This window comes from Diorhabda sublineata, chromosome 1, assembly GCF_026230105.1.
Source record: "Diorhabda sublineata isolate icDioSubl1.1 chromosome 1, icDioSubl1.1, whole genome shotgun sequence".
Lineage (NCBI taxonomy): Eukaryota > Metazoa > Arthropoda > Insecta > Coleoptera > Chrysomelidae > Diorhabda > Diorhabda sublineata.
In genome coordinates, this window is record NC_079474.1 from 30,693,762 (window position 1) to 30,710,145 (window position 16,384).

The 16,384-nt window shown below is 31.2% G+C and overlaps 1 protein-coding gene and 1 pseudogene across 2 annotated transcripts in view; one reads left to right on the forward strand and one right to left on the reverse strand.

The window, feature by feature from the left end:
- The first annotated feature begins 281 nt into the window (after nt 1–281).
- The window catches only part of LOC130447763 (lachesin-like), a 399,219-nt gene continuing 383,116 nt past the window's right edge, over nt 282–16,384 (forward strand). Inside the window, exon 1 of one of the 2 annotated variants that reach the window (XM_056784763.1) lies at nt 282–836. In XM_056784763.1, coding sequence (XP_056640741.1) covers nt 782–836 — 55 coding nt within the window. In that variant the 5' untranslated portion in view covers nt 282–781. The remainder of the gene's footprint in view (nt 837–16,384) is intronic. The other variant, XM_056784755.1, reaches the window with a different exon arrangement.
- LOC130452572 (U6 spliceosomal RNA) lies at nt 3,120–3,210 on the reverse strand (annotated as a pseudogene).

Consider the following 16,384-nt stretch of genomic DNA (forward strand, 5'->3'; position numbering starts at 1 on the left):
GAAGGAGATATATCTCTCATTAAAAACCTTCGATTATTTTTTAACATCATTAAACTTTCTATTTATAGTGCTGGTTTTATGATATTAGAAATTCATAGATGAATTAAAATCTCATCCGGGTATCATCAGTTTCATAATGATGCTTCTATCTAAGTAAAAAATAGAATCAACGTAATCTTGCCGCGCTTCTAAGCAATACACATTTTGATTGCGCTAAATTTAGATTCCCGAGTAGTTGGGTTCCTAGTCTCAATGACAAATGAAATGGAAACAACTTATTTAACATTTTTATTCTCTTAGTGAGAATACAGCGTTCAAAAGCCGTAAATATATTATACAATTGCTGGAAACAAATTGACCCTATACAGCGAGTTTTTCAAGAATTTTTCATTTAAAAAGATTAGATGAGTATAAGTTGGGTATAGATCGTCTGCGTTGCGCCTGTGTCGTTATATTTTCGTAGGTTCTCACCGCCGTCAGGGTGGCGTGACGCTCAGTGTGCAGAATTTCACCCCTAACAGAACACGGCATGACTACAACTATGCAGTTCCACTATTTAAATTGACGGCGTTTCTAGAGAAAAACAACAAACATAAATAATTTGTGACAACTCTTGTTGCAACTATTAGAATGGTGTACTATCCCATTTAGGAAGGTAAATATATTCGGTAAAAACATTACCACGTGACTTTAGATGAACGTTGTTTTTGAAAAAATGTGAGTGATGTGAGTTTTTTTTGGTGAAAGAATAAATTGAGGATAGCTTATTTAGAGTGACATAATGTCTATAAGGCGGATTTTTGGGCTGGTTGCAGTTGCGCTGCTTTCAAATACAGGTAAAGTACACGTAGATGGCCTAATTATATTTATATGTTATCGAGTAATTTGAATATTTTGTTATACGACAATCTCAACTTTTCTCCTATTATGAGTATTAGCGATCTCAAATTTTGAGTAAATATAAAAAAAACAACAATCTAAGTTTGCTACCACGCTGATAATAATTCAACAAAGTTTCTGATTATAAAATTGAGGAATCTATAAGTTATCAAATATGTTGACTGAAAAAGTTTCTGAAATGCGAAGGTATAAATTTTACGCTAGACTTTTTTATAATAATGAAAACCTTTTTGATAAACTCATTATCCAACTTACACCAATATTTGTGTAGAATGTCGCTTCATATATACTTATGTATCTTCTTTTGTAGTTGAATACAAAAAGTTTTCAACGCACATCAAAATAGGAGTTATAACTTACTGATATGAAAAGTATCTGAGAGAAATACGTGTACAGAATTCACTCCATCTTTTCTTTTTGATTTCTAGCATGTAGCTATATCATCTTAGTCTGTTGTCCGTAGTTTCCTTTTTTGATAACAGTTTTCATATCACTATTACTATCATTTTTCATTTCGTCTCCAGCGTTTCCTGAGTTTGCCTACTTCTACTTGCAATTTTGTTAATGTAATTCCCTTTTCCACACATTATATTATTTATCATAATAATAAAGTCCAATATGCACAATCGGTATAAACTATTCTATTTATAGAAACTTTTTTCTATAAAGTTCTATAGGAGAGAACCCAGCTAATTCTGGTTAAATGGCACTTTTCTAGGAGAAGCACCTGGCCTGACCTAGAGATGGCGGTATTTGCTTGAAAAATACAACGTACACAATCTATACAGCATATGTTTGAAGACGCCACATTGTTCAGTATTTCTTTGGCAGCCATAAATAGCGAACATTTTCAGTAATACAATATGTTGCAAAGTTCTTATGCCAACTAATATAGAAGCTGAACTAGATTTCACTCTCTTTCGTTATCAACAGTAATAATAGTGTCGTGAGGATCTTTCCATTGAGTTTCACAGAATCTATGCATCGTTTCCTAGCCATGGATGAAATGTGGGTCTATCACTTCGCATCCGAAACAAAAAAACAATGGACCTAAATGGGAAAACCGGCTCCAAAGAAGGCAAATACCATTTCATCTGCAGGCAAGGTCGAGGCGTCGGTTTTTTGGGATTAGCATGGGATAATTTTCATTGACGATATTTGAAAGGAAAAACTTGAAAGGATGAGTATTATGCGAACTTATTGTAACGTTTCAGCGCATTTGGCTGAGAAGAGTTGTTTAATCAAGAGAAAGTAACAGCTCACACATCCTTTATTTATTATTTTCATTAAAACAAGAACCGCGTCCACCATGAAAGGTTATTGGCGGCAGGACAATATGAGTAAAGTCCTAATCTAAGTTTACAATACAATCAAGCACTATATATATATATATATATATATATATATATATATATATTAATTTTTACAAGCTTTAGGAACTTAATCATTTTATCACTGTGTTGACATAATCCAGCGCACTTTTCATTTCACGTGGAAGTTCACTTTCTAGTCGTTCCTGATGGTAGAGTGGACATTTGACAATAATATGTTCTACTGTTAGAGAAGCATCGCAGTCGAAGCACAGTTTTGGTTGCTCTTTCTTCAAGAGGTACTCATGGGTTAACTTGGTGTGTCCTATTCTCATGCGATGCGATGTATCAATTGATCCCGTCGTCTTAGTGATGTTTTCCTTTTCTAGTAGTAAATTTGGGTTCATACGTTGGAGTTTATTGTCCTAGAACCTTCTGATTGTAAAAGAGCTCTTCAGCTTTCACATGGAGGCTTTCCACTGGACTGGTTCTGTAAGTCTTAATGCAGTGTTTTGTATGATGTACAGTTGCTTCAATAGGCAACCTTTGTGTTTTGTAGACAGTTAGTAATTATTATTTGCTAATATTTTAAGAATGTTCATGTATGCAGGATTTTTGTTGTTGAATGTGACTGTTCCACGTTAGTTTTGGATCCAGAATCATTCTCAGGAATCTATGTTCTCTTACGTACTGCAAATTCTCTTTGTATAATGTCAAATTGGGTAGGTTTGTTTGGTTTACTCACCATCCTTCTAGAGACTGGTTGGATTGTTGTAATATAATTGCAGCCGTGTGAATATTTCTGTTACTAACAAGATCATCCGAGTAAAAACCAGTTTTAGCCGGAGTACTAGTATGGTCTAGTATTTGATTATTTGCTACTAAGAAAAGTGATGCACTGAGTGTTGAAAAAATATGGAACGCTTCACGATTTTGCGTGTCATCCACGCTAATATCTTCTGTATCGTTCCAATTTTAGTATATGTAAAAGCAAATACACATTCTTTATTGCAATGGCTAAATTAATGAATTAAAGTTTGAGTTGGTAGCTCATGCAGCCAATTCGCCATATTTAGCCCTTTCGGATTATTTTCTGTTCCCAGGCTTGAAAAAATGGCTCGTTGGTCAAATATGAAGATGTGATATAGGCAGTTAATGGCTATTTTGAGGAGCTTGATGATTCTAATGAAAAAAAAGTATCGGACTCATAGAACAACGCTGGGAAAAGGAAGTACTTCTAGGACCATCCCCGTAGATTAAATATAGTATTTCATTCGCGAGTATGCAAGTTATACAAAAAATAATATTCTATATTGTTTCCGTAATAAATCAAATATGTATTTTTTATTGATTACATCATTTTAAAAAAGTTGATATATTGTCTTCACTTATCTATAATCGCTATTGAATTAATATATTCTCTTTGTCTGACAAGTGAAGGATTTGATGTCGTGTTGAAGCTATATTAGTCTTCGCTATAATATATTTTCGATTCGCGTTCTGTTTGATATATAGCATGTATTGGTAATACGAGAAAAATATTTGATTAATACAGTTATTTCAGACATATCATCTGTTATTTCGTTCTTTTTTGTGATAGAATGCAAGAAATTCTTTTTTAATTTTTTTTATTTTTATTTTTTTATTGCTTCTATATTGGTTTTATGTCGACTCGTATGAACAACCTCATTTTTTGTTTCGTTGTGAGTAATTCTTATAACTTCTGACGTCCTTTTTTGTTTCCCACATATTAATTTCCTCTATCCTACAATTTGTTCAGTATTCATTTCATACCGCGCTATCTAAAAATGTTATCTGAAAACAATAACAATGATGGGAGCGATGTATCTACAAAAATAATAAAAAAATGTGGTACCGGCAAAAAACAAGGAATCCAGCAAGTTTACCACTAAAATAGGTGTCAAACAAGGATGTATTAACCCTAGTACTGTTCTCAATAGTAATAGAACAATAAAAAGAACAAAGGATCAGATGAGAAAATTCAGTATAATAACTTAAAATTAAAACATATAACGGAATTGATATGCGCAGATGATTTGGTTTTATCGAAATCGGAAGATGATTTATAGTATAATCTTGAGTCAAAGACTGAAATAAACGAAATGAATATCTGAAATTGGATACAAAAAGAATAAAAGAGAGTGATAATAGCAAGAATTGATGAAATATATAATAATCAATTACAGAGAAAACAAAATGGATGAGTGAAAATCTATGAATATCTAGGTGCAGTAATAAAAAGCTGATTCTTTTGTATTTAAAAGTTATTGATTATTGATGTTTCGTCAACCAATTCTCCAAAATGTATTAGTTGTACATAACCATTTTATTATCTCAAATGGAAGCCGAGCTCTTAATTATACAATATAAATTGCGAGAAAGAGATAAACAAGTTAATTCAACTTCATCTACTGATTTAATTAATTTGAATTAATTAGCTTTTCTGTTCCGTTTACCAGTAAACGAATGAGAACTTGATGTTTGATAATCATACATACTTACTTAAGGTTATTCGAAAATGGCTGTATAGATTTTAATGGATTGGTCCCGTGATACGCTCTCTTGGTTTTGCTAATTAGACAAACTTTTGTTGAATTCAAGTTAGATTATAAGTGGATTTTAGACTCAGTGAATTCAAAATACCTATGATAGAGAACTTAAATTTAATTACTAGAATATTTTCGCATAATAGACACTGTTTTTTGATATATTGAAGCTTAGGTTCAGATTACTGAAATTTGACTCTTTCCAAAAATTTTAAATTATTTCTAAACAATGTATCGTTGTGTTTAATTTAAAAAATTAGAAAAGTAAAACTAATTTTAAATTGATCAGTTATCATTCAGTTTTGTTTTCTTCCTAATTAGTTTCAAAATAGTTCAAATATTTTATTAACTATAAGCAAAAGTTAAGTTAAGTTTCAGAAAAGCTGAGCTCATGACACGAATTTTTATTGAGTTTGGGACGAACTTTAGAAAAATGAGACATTGGGCTAGTTCAAGGACAACTTTCATTTCCGGATTTTATCAATTTCGTCATGGGGGGTCTCGGTACCGAACTTTGGAGTAGAAACAAATTATACTACTAGAACAAATACGTCAGACCACCAGGAGACATCGAATTCCTTATTTTCTTCTATACTTAACCAGAGTATTATATATGGCACGGATCAATTATCCTAAAACTTTTTGAATTATTTGTGTAAATTTTTATCTAAACGGGCGTGGCCAATATCGTGTTATCCACGTTTTTGTGAGATCTGGTTTATAATATATTGGAATTTTCAATTTCGGATTGATCACATTTTGGCTTTCAAACGGTTTTGATAGGGTTCCCCCCAATTTAGGGAAAAATGTAGGAGGGGATGTTTTTAGGGGTTTTATATTTTTCGAGGCATTTTATCGGATATTTATAACCTGAAGTATTTATTTTTTTATTTCAAACCAAACAAAATAAAGGTGTATCAGTATCAGATTTGAGGAAAACCATTTGTTACTTGTTTTCGATAATCACGAAAAAAGAATTTCAAAAAATGATGTTTCTGGAATAAATTATTCATTGATTGTTTAATGGTATTCTATCATTTTTATTGTATTATTGATTTAAGAACATTTATTCATTTATTCCAAAAAAATTTAAAATTTTTTCAGGAAGAATCTCTAGTATTTGCGGGGATTTTAGTGGTTTTTGATTAGGGCTTAGGGGAGATAGATTTTTGAGAGTTGGACACTGTAAGTAACATTAGTAACAATTCTGAAATACGAATTGCTACTTGAATTATACCCAAAAATAACAAATATTTATAACTGGATATTGCTTCTCTGTTTTTCAAAATATTCTCCATTAAGAACGATACGAGCTTTCTTTCAGCGGTATCTATGCCAAAACTTAAGTAGCAGCCCTCGTATACTTATTGAGTAACAAAAATGAGGACCAAAACTGATGTTGACTGCTAATACAGTTGTATTAATTTATTTGGAAAATAATGAATTGAGATTTCAATATTTCTAGGACAAAAAGGAAATTGTATATAGTTAATAAATATATTAATGTATCTAAATGTTCATGATTTTAGGTCTCTTCTGTTTTAAAATTAGTTCATATATATATATATATATATATATATATATATATATATATATATATATATATATATATATATATATCAACTGAAACAGATTGGCTCTGTGAAAGATTTCTACAAATTAGGTCGTAAAAAATCGGTTTCGAGTGAAAAGTAATCTTTAGATATTTTTCTTATATCAGAAAACGATTCATACGTGAGATTCGGATGAATTTCCAGGAAATTTGATGTTTCTCAAACTTCCGTAATGAGAATTTTACATGATAATATATGCCATCTATGCAAAGTGAGGTCGATTCAAGAGAGTTGTCAGATGATCATTTCAATAGGAGCTGGTGTTTGCTGACAAAATGATGAAGAAATGATTCAAATATTTTGAAGTGATGTTTTTCGATGAGGTTATTTTTCGTATTAATTCTCGGAATTATTATGAATACTAATCACATTTCGTGTGTTTGAAAGATGGTGACAAAAATCTAATGAGATTCAAAACGAGTATATTTGTTGTCCCTGAAAGCTGCTGATCTACAGAAGAATTGGCTCAATTATTATTAAGCTAAAGCAATAATCACAATTTTTAGTTTGATTTCACAATAATAATCGTTATCTATATATAGAAATCATCAGAAAAATCATTTAGTAATTTTTTTCTGCAATCTTTTCAACGTTAAATAGGTAGTAACCACCAGAGTCCAGTAGAAGAGAATGTCATTCGTAATTACAGCATAATAATATTACAAACTTACCAATATTTTTTCTTTCTCATTTGAAAAGCTACTGTCAATTTGGAGGATATCTCATGAGAAACCTGCAATTTCTAATCTAATTATATTATCCATTGGTAAGAATTTTTGGTATAGGTTTTTCCAATTTTCTGAATATTATTGATTGATCTGTTTTTGTTTTGTTGTTGTATTTGTAATGGTTGAAATATTATATCGACACGAGGCATAATTTTCTAGGAAATTGTCAACTAAAAAATGAAATCAGTTAACCCAAATGAAAAAGCGCCGATATCATTGGGATTTTCTGTAACTTTCATAAATTCAATTAGTTCTTTTTTAATTTCGTGAAGGGTATTAACTTCTCTGGAAATATCATCTAGTTCGTGACGATTGGGAAATATTTTAACATTAAGACTGGCTGCAACTACGAAGTTCCCAAATTTTTCTGGATGGTGATGAATGGCAATCCAATAACAAGGTGTAATTTGTTACTTATGTACATCTGTAGTTCCATCAAAAGGAATAACAATATAATTACTTTTATTATTTTAAACTTTATGTATACACAAAAAAAATGTTACAACTCACAATTGAGCTGTCCTTCCAATAATTATCAATTTACAAACATGAAGTAATTTCTGCTGAACTCTAAGCTGGACTAACGTCATATAATCAGCACATATTCACCTTAAAAAACCTTCTCGTATCTCGCAAACTTGCTGCAACTTATAACTTGACCAAACAATTTTTTTTTCATTATCCATAGCAGAATACGGAGTATTAGTGTACATATAAGTAGAAGCATTGCTTTACATAACTGATAGCAAAAACTGTAACGCTATAGCACGGCAGAACATTTTTACAGGCCGCCGCAAGAAAGATTTATATATAGACAATAATATATTTGAAACTTGAATAGTGATAGCTCATTCGAATACTTTGGAAAAAAGTATGTTATCAAATAAATTTAACAAGAACTTGCATTATTCCAAACTCTCAAACAATAATATTCAGCTTTTGTTATGCAATTTTTTCTATTTAATCATGTGAATGATTAAAGATTATTCAATATGATCATCGCAATCTGTTATTTTAACTTCTTCATATTCTGCCTTGTAAGGTCCTTCTGTCGTTGGCAATCACAATGACGAACTGCTCCTTGTTTTCTGCTACTCTAAACAACTGTTTGCTGTTCTTTAACTAGTTTTTTTTCCTATGCTTCTCTAGCCTTCTATTTTACCATTAATTATGAGCTGTAGAATCCAGTAACGATTTTTTCTGAAAACATGATCTGCCCTCTATTTTAATATTTATTATGAGTTGTAGAGCCCTGTAACGATTTTTCTTGAGAACTTCACCGAGTAATGACAGTTTTCAGCATTTGATGTCAAAAGTTTACGATCAGCATTTGCTCTCTACAAGACTTCCTCATTTCCTCGCCAAGTCATCCGTGGTATTCTCACCATTCGTCTATGTAACCACATTTCTAATGTTACTACACCAACCCCAAGTGTCCAGACCTCAACTCCTTACAACAGCACAGACCAAATAAAACATTTAATCATTCTCTGTGTCAGTTTTAAGTTCACACTATTGTTACAAAGCGGTGATCTTATTCTCTGAAGAGTTGCACAGGCCGATTCAATCCTGCATCTAATTTTCTTATTCGGATCCAAATAGTCTTCTGAGTATTTAATATTGGATACTCTCTTAACGTTGTCCATTTATCTCATATTTGCCTAAGCAACATTTATATTCAGACCCATTTCATACCTCACTGCATTAAAAGAATTCATGAGATTTTGGAGAACCAGGAGGTTATCACACAAAACAGCGGTATCGTCAGGAGCAGCGAGTTGTGTTAATTAGTTCACCGTTGACTTCGATACTGATGTCTTTTTACTATTAGTTTATTTAAAATCATTGTTTGATAACAGTGGAGGCAGGACACTTCATTGTCGAATGCCTCGTTGAATTTGATGTTAATCTGGTTGTTTATTACACGTGGGTCATTTCCATCAACACCAGTGTCTCTCAGTATATATAAATACATATAAGCTTGTCGTATTACACTCTGTCGAACTCCTTTTCATAAAACACAAGAAATCAGCTTTACGGTGATCGTGACACTTCTCGAGAAGAATATTCAGAACGAACATTGCTTCCCTGGTACCAAGGGTAATTCAAAAACAGCGACTCGTCTACATCATTTTCGCATTTGTTTCTTATTGAAGAGTTTATGATGTTAAAAAACGCTATTAGTATGTGGATCATTGAACTTTTCAATCTATGATCGTTACAACCCCTTGCATGTTGTATTTTGGGATCTGTTTTTAACTTTTTTAATATATTGCGAATGTTGTACTCAGAAATTATAATAACTAGATGTAGATGAAAACATATTTAGCAATGCTTCGGGATTTTATGGAAAAAACCGTCTTTTACCAACAGGTAAAAAAAGTTAACTTTTAAATTACCACTCAGGCGCTTAGTCATTGGAATATATGATTCTCGGCATATATTACGGAATTTCACCTTTTCCTTCTACAAGGAGAAATTATTTAGGTTTGGGAAAAAGCTAAAATATTATCCATTTATAATAAAAATATACACATGCTTAAATTTGTTGTCAAGTAATTTGAACGATCGTAACATTCATCATCGAAATTTGAACATATAGACACATGAATATATGTGATTGATGAACATATTATGATGCATATATGATTTATGATTAGCGAAAAATGTATGTTACAGTTTTGAGGATTAGCAGCAATTGTAATTCTCTTTTGTTTCGCATTCTGTTGTGAGTGGGTGCTAAAAATCTCGATAGGCCAGGATGTTATACTTAGAGATACTGAGAAAAATAGGTGAAGAATTCTAAGATATAGTTATTATTTTATCGTTTGTTAGCACGTGAGAATTCTAGAAAATAGTCAAGAATTATGTCGAATAATCGAATTTTATTTTATCGTCTTGAGTCGTTTTCATGATTCAGTTCTGCAATATAGCACAAAAAATATTTTCTCACTATAAAACGATCAGAAATATTAACAGAAAAAAATCATAATTCTATCATAAATTGGTTATTATTTGAAAAAACCTGTCAAATGAATATCGATCGCAATATGAATTGTAATTTGTAATCATAAATTTAGTCAAACATTCCAATCAACTGATTTATATACTATACAAAGATAATTAAACCATAAACTAAGTTATTTCTAGTCTACCATTATCAATTTTCATAAAATCTGATTATATATTATGATAACCTTGTTGGTTTTACATTGTTAAATGAAAACGTGTGAAATGGATAAGTTTTTTGTTTATTAACTTGCAATATAGTCATAACATTATATATTGTAATTTAGAGAAAAATATGAACCAACGAAAAAGAAATAGATATATTAATGGTAATCAATATTAGTTGGGCTAGACTGTCTAAATATGGAGAAATATCGAACTCCAAAAGTAACATATTTTCATTTCTTTTTAATGCGTTCTATAACCTCTATGAAAAGTTTCGAAAAGCTAATATGAAAAATAAAAGTTGCATTCTATATAGGGTTAATTTGGTTTTTAAGAAATTTGATTTTTGATATCAGTATACTTTTAAATTCTAATATATACGAATAAAAGTAGCCGTTTGACACTTATATTATATTATATTCAACAGAGGTAGAATTAATTTCGTAGTATTTCTGTTGTACTAGATGCAGAAAATCTACTATTGCCATTTTCGTATGACAGAAAGTTTAAGCATCAACATTCTCTAGAAATACTTATATTCACGGTATATGTGGGATGGTAATATACATTCATGCGAAGTAGTTCTGCAAAAATTCCAAACCTTTGGAAAAAATGTCGTTAACATGAAATCATGGGATGCTTTTTTTAATAATTTTATATAAAACTGGATTTGATATGAAAATTTGTCTAAAGATTCGAATTGAGAAGATGACAATCTTCTAAATACTAGAAAGAAAAATTTTCGTAATTGAGTGATGAAAAATGGTGAAATTCAAAGAGCGAAGTGAATATCTCAACCCTTCTGAGAAAAATGTTTCCAACCTCTTGTGGAAACAAAACATGCTTTCTTCAATAGAAAGCTATGCCATGAACGGTGAAGAGCAAACTTTTAAGAGTTTTAATGATTAAGAGATGGAAAAAGTCGAGGAAGTTTAATTTGTTGATCCTCGGAGTCGTCATCCTGCTGACGATATTAAAATAGTTTTATCACGAAACCCACACATCCCCTCAAGTTTCATGTCATCTATTAATCTATTTCCTCCACTAACTTCATTTTAATTCTGAAACTGTACATTGCGACTATAAATGGAAATATTAAGGTTATTGAAATTAAGTAATACTAGCTGGCTACTACTCGTTTGACTGTTAAGATACAGGAGAAATGCCAAAAACAACGAGCTTATAACGGTAACACAAAACTTTTTCAACAATAAAGAATATAGAATCAACTTAACAGAGAATTTGGCACAATGAAAAGCTTGAATTTATTATATCACAGCAAATAGAGCAGATGAAGTTTTTGTCGATCTTATCTATATCGGAATTAACCCATTCAGTAAATAAAATTTATTGACGTTCAAGACTATATCTCTAAATTTAGAATCTGGCGAAATAAAGAAATAAATTTTGGTTCTGCTGGTGAGAAATTTGTTCTTTCTAATACAAATTACACATCGCAATTTCAACCTAACATATCGAAATTTTGAAAATAAGAAGTTTTGGGAAAAAGTATTTCTTAGATATTACTTACTAAATAAACCAATTAAGAAATTGAAAATAGCTTTTTAGAATTAATATACGACCAAATAAAAGCTAATTCTTCGGTATTTGTCCAGGTAGTGTATTAGTGATCATCCAAGAATTGAGAAACACGAATTTTAGGACATTCCAACCCTTTCCCACTGATATAACATCACACATTTGTCGAGATTATGTATATATTTGGAAATAATCAGAAGAAAACAGTTAATTTTATCATTTTTATTTTATAATCTTTAAAAAAATCAACATAAATTCCAATATTTTGGATATCGGAAGAAACAAACGACTAATGAGGAAGCAATGAATGACTATTTATGTTAATTGAAGATACAAAACTCAATTATTTTGTGTCTATGGATTTTGGACTCACTGCTTTATATTAGCTATGTCTGGTAAATGAAGCACTTTATTTTCGTTCTGAATTTGAACATCTTTAGTGTCTACGTCGTTTTTTTCATCCATAAATAATCGTCATCATTCATTGAACAAAGAATTTATTAAGCACGTCTAGCTTCAAGTTTTTTAGAACGAATTTGTGCAATAGGTAGCAGAATTTATTTAAACCCATACCAATCATTACTAGATGCAAACTGTTGTTGATTCAGAGAAAATCTCATATCGATAGTGCTAAATTACTAATAAATATAAACCAAGTTTGTAAATTTTTCGAGTTTTTTTATTCACGTATGAATTTCGCGTTATGGATTTTGAATGTTAACATGTGATGTCATGTGAAAGTTTCTGACCACCCCCTGCCTCTGGTGATACCCTCCCCCCAGTAAACATGTGACGTTATTCATGGATAACCCTTTGACCACAAACTAAATATTCGTTTCATCTCTATAGTCAATAATAGTATCACTTCTTTCTTCTATCAAATAACCTCCCAGATCACAAGATTCTTCCTCAATAACTTTTTTAACTGAGGTATTTAAATAGATAGAGGATTTGAAATAGTAATAGATATCGATACAATAAGGGAAAAAAATAATCTTTGTGGTAGTACTGACTACCACTAGGTTGTAGATTAAGAAATCATTCAGCGGAAAGAGATAAATCATTCGCGCTTATATTCTTTTCCATCGTGATTAACTCTTTTTTTGATAATGATCGATATATATTAGAAGTAGATGAATGGTATTCCAGTAAGTTTATCATAATATATCGTAATGTTTCATGGAGTTCTACCCTAGTAGAATAAAAGCAAGTTGGTTATAATGTTTACGATGAAATTCTGTAAATTTTTTCCCAGGGAAACATCAATTTAGTTCATAAGTTCACATAATGCCAACTAAAATGAATCTCAATTAAATCTCAAATACATAAATGGAAATATAAATAGAATTATTTTATCAACAAATATTCACAATTCAGATAAATAAACTGGACTATAACGGAAATTATAATGGTCTTCTGTTTAACGGTCTGTTTGTTTGGGAAAAAGTCTTAATGTTACACGTTGACAGCGTTTAACATTTATAGAATAAATGAGTGTGGAATAAAAGCGCAAAAGAGAAATGCTAAACGCACACATTAATATGTTTTTTTGCTAGTAAAGCAAGGGTGATGTGATGAATGAAAAAATAATCATCCTCGTGGAAAGTATTAGTTATACTTTATTCTTCATGTTGTTGGATTGTTCAATTTTTTGATGAAATAAATTTTTAATCTTTGCGTGTTTCTCATCTTCCATTTTCGTATCTACCAACCTTTTTTTGTTAATATCATTAATTTATTCAACTCCTATATCAAGTCCTTCCTCTTTATCTTTTTATCACAAGACCATGTCGTATTGCTTAAGATGCATCCTTAGTTATGAATTGAGTAGCCTTTTCTCCATGTTAATTCATACAAGTAGATAATATCTATATCATTATACCATTGTTGTTTGATCTGACTTAAGCCTTCTCCTTACAGTTGATTAATCTTCATCAATAAATATGAACTTTGTTTCATTCTATTACTAACACAACTTATAAATCCATTTCTCTCTTTATATCCCAAAATAATCAAAGTTTCTACCAATATATTCTGTCTTGACTTACTACCTACAAACCGACAATGATCTCTGTGGAAAAAGTCCTTATTAAAGCTGGTGGGTTTGTTGATGAAGCCCTTACTAAACCCTAAAGCTTTTCTTTTCTTTGTTAGTAAAGAAATGAAAGGGATGAGGTTAATTAAGACTTAAATTCACTTGGTTGTTTATTTACGTTAACTAACAGAATTACTAAATCACTTCAATAAAGAACACGATTTTAAACAGGCATGAAAGCTCTGAGAATAATCAAATAGTTTAATATATTTTGAGAGGAACTCTTCAATTTTAGATAAGATTGAAAAGAAATGAAAGAAGATACAACAAGAGTTTCAAAGGGGCTAGGGCAAATATATACATTACAAATTAAATATATTGTCCTAATCAATTTTTGTAGAACAACTAAGATAAATATTTGAATATGATATGAATAACACATTTTCTATAATAATTTTAGTATCGCTGTTGTCTTTATTGAGGTTAATAACCATTCTGGGATTCGTTTCACATTACATTAGTTTCTGTCCAAGTAGAAATTATAACTACCCTATAATCACTTTTATCAAGGTAACTAAGTTACTGCCTCTGATGTTTTATTAAAGTTGTACGTCCAATTTAGCTGACCGTAGAATCTATTCCTTCCATACTTCTGCTAAATTCTCAGTATTAATATTTGACCGTCCCAAATCTCTTTTTAGAAAATCCACCATATTTGCGATTCTACAAAGTTCAAAGTGAAATAAACAACACTACCTGCTAACTACATTTGTACATATTTGTAACTGTAGGCGATATTTACACACGTTGAATGAAAAGGGTGGAAATCAATTAAAGTCGTGTTGAATTAGACCTCAGAAAATAGGCTCATTCGCTTCATTCATATTTCTATTATCCACCTCTTAAATAATTTTTTAATTCAATATTTCGAAAGTAGGAGGAGAAAACAACTACTTTCCTGAGTAATGCCTCGACGATTATTGAATTACTGAACTCCTCTAAAGATCGTGATGGCAGTCGACCTATTTATCGATATTAACATTTCCATTGGCTCGCAATTGCAAGGAGAAGTTGTAACTACTGATCAGTTTCGACATTATGACGTCTCATCAGAGCAGCGAACATGCCCTTTCACATTAGCATCGTGAGATTTCTGACCACTGTAGAGTCCCTTCTAATGGGATTTAAACTTCAAATATGACTGAGTTGCCATTCTGTCTTGATTAAGACAGTTCACCCAAACAAATAATTGACTCATTCTACCTCCACCATTAATATCATCTAACAGAATTTGATAACTTACTTACATAACCTCATGTGGTACCTGTAAAAGTTGATAAATTAAAAATCTCAATTTGCAATTTAGTCATTGTCAAACAGTTTTGTTAATTTCATATAATTCATGAATTTTGAACAAATTAACAAGTACATCATCCATAATCAATGTGATTTAGTTATTGCGAATATCTTCCAACGATTATTGCTAGCAATAGTACATTAACATCTAGGAATCATTCTCAAATTGAACGTAAGTCACTTTTTGGCATATTATTGTTCCTTATTATCCTGTTCCAAACTTTGTAGATTACATCCACTAGTGCTATACCCTGTGGTTCTCATAGCAGGCTTTCTCACTTTTCTTATAGAAAGGGCATATTACAGCGTTGTTACAATCATCTGGTAACCGCCCTTCTTCCCAAATATTTCTTATCGATCTGCAGATCCTTTTTTGCAGCTTTCTTTCACCTATTTTCAAAATCTCCGCTGTGATACCATTTTATGCTCCAATTTCATTATTTTTCATTTGCCTTATTTCCCGTTTTATTTCTGAGTCTAAAGGTTCTTCTAATTCCTTCCATCATCCTGCTCTGCTGACTGTTAATCCATGATATTAGAGTTTTCTCTATCGCCCAGTATATTATCAACATATTTTTCTCTACAGTGTCTTACTGCTCTCTAGTTTCTACTTTGTGCTCTTCACCAAGAGGATTTCTCACTTCTTTGTTCACATTCTTTTCTTCTATTGCTTTCAGTTTCTCCTCCATGCGTCTTTTCCCGGCATTCTGTTTTTGCCTGTTTTCTCGCTTCACTATATCTGTCTTGTCCTTTTTAATAAACCAATCCTTTTCTGTTATTTTTTCGCCTGTACTAGAGATTCTTGCAAGATTTTTATCAATGATGAGTTTGCTTCCATTCCTCAGCATCCTCTATTTTTGGCTTTTCATTCAACTTCGTTATTGATGTGTTCTTGTTTGCAGGAGTCAGTCTGCAGTTTGAGGATCTTGAAGTTAGGCTAGTAAAGCAAAGTTATCGGCATATGTTAGGTGTTTAATGTGATATAAACGTTATCTTGTGAAACAGTTGCGTTAATATTAGATGTTTTATTTTGATACTTGACCTTGAAATAACGATCCTTAGAGTAGGAATTGGGAACGACGAAATAATTTGTGGCGGGGAATTTTCTTAGCTCGTAAAGTAGAATCAAATGCCAGAGTTATCTAGCGCTTGATTTACAGGA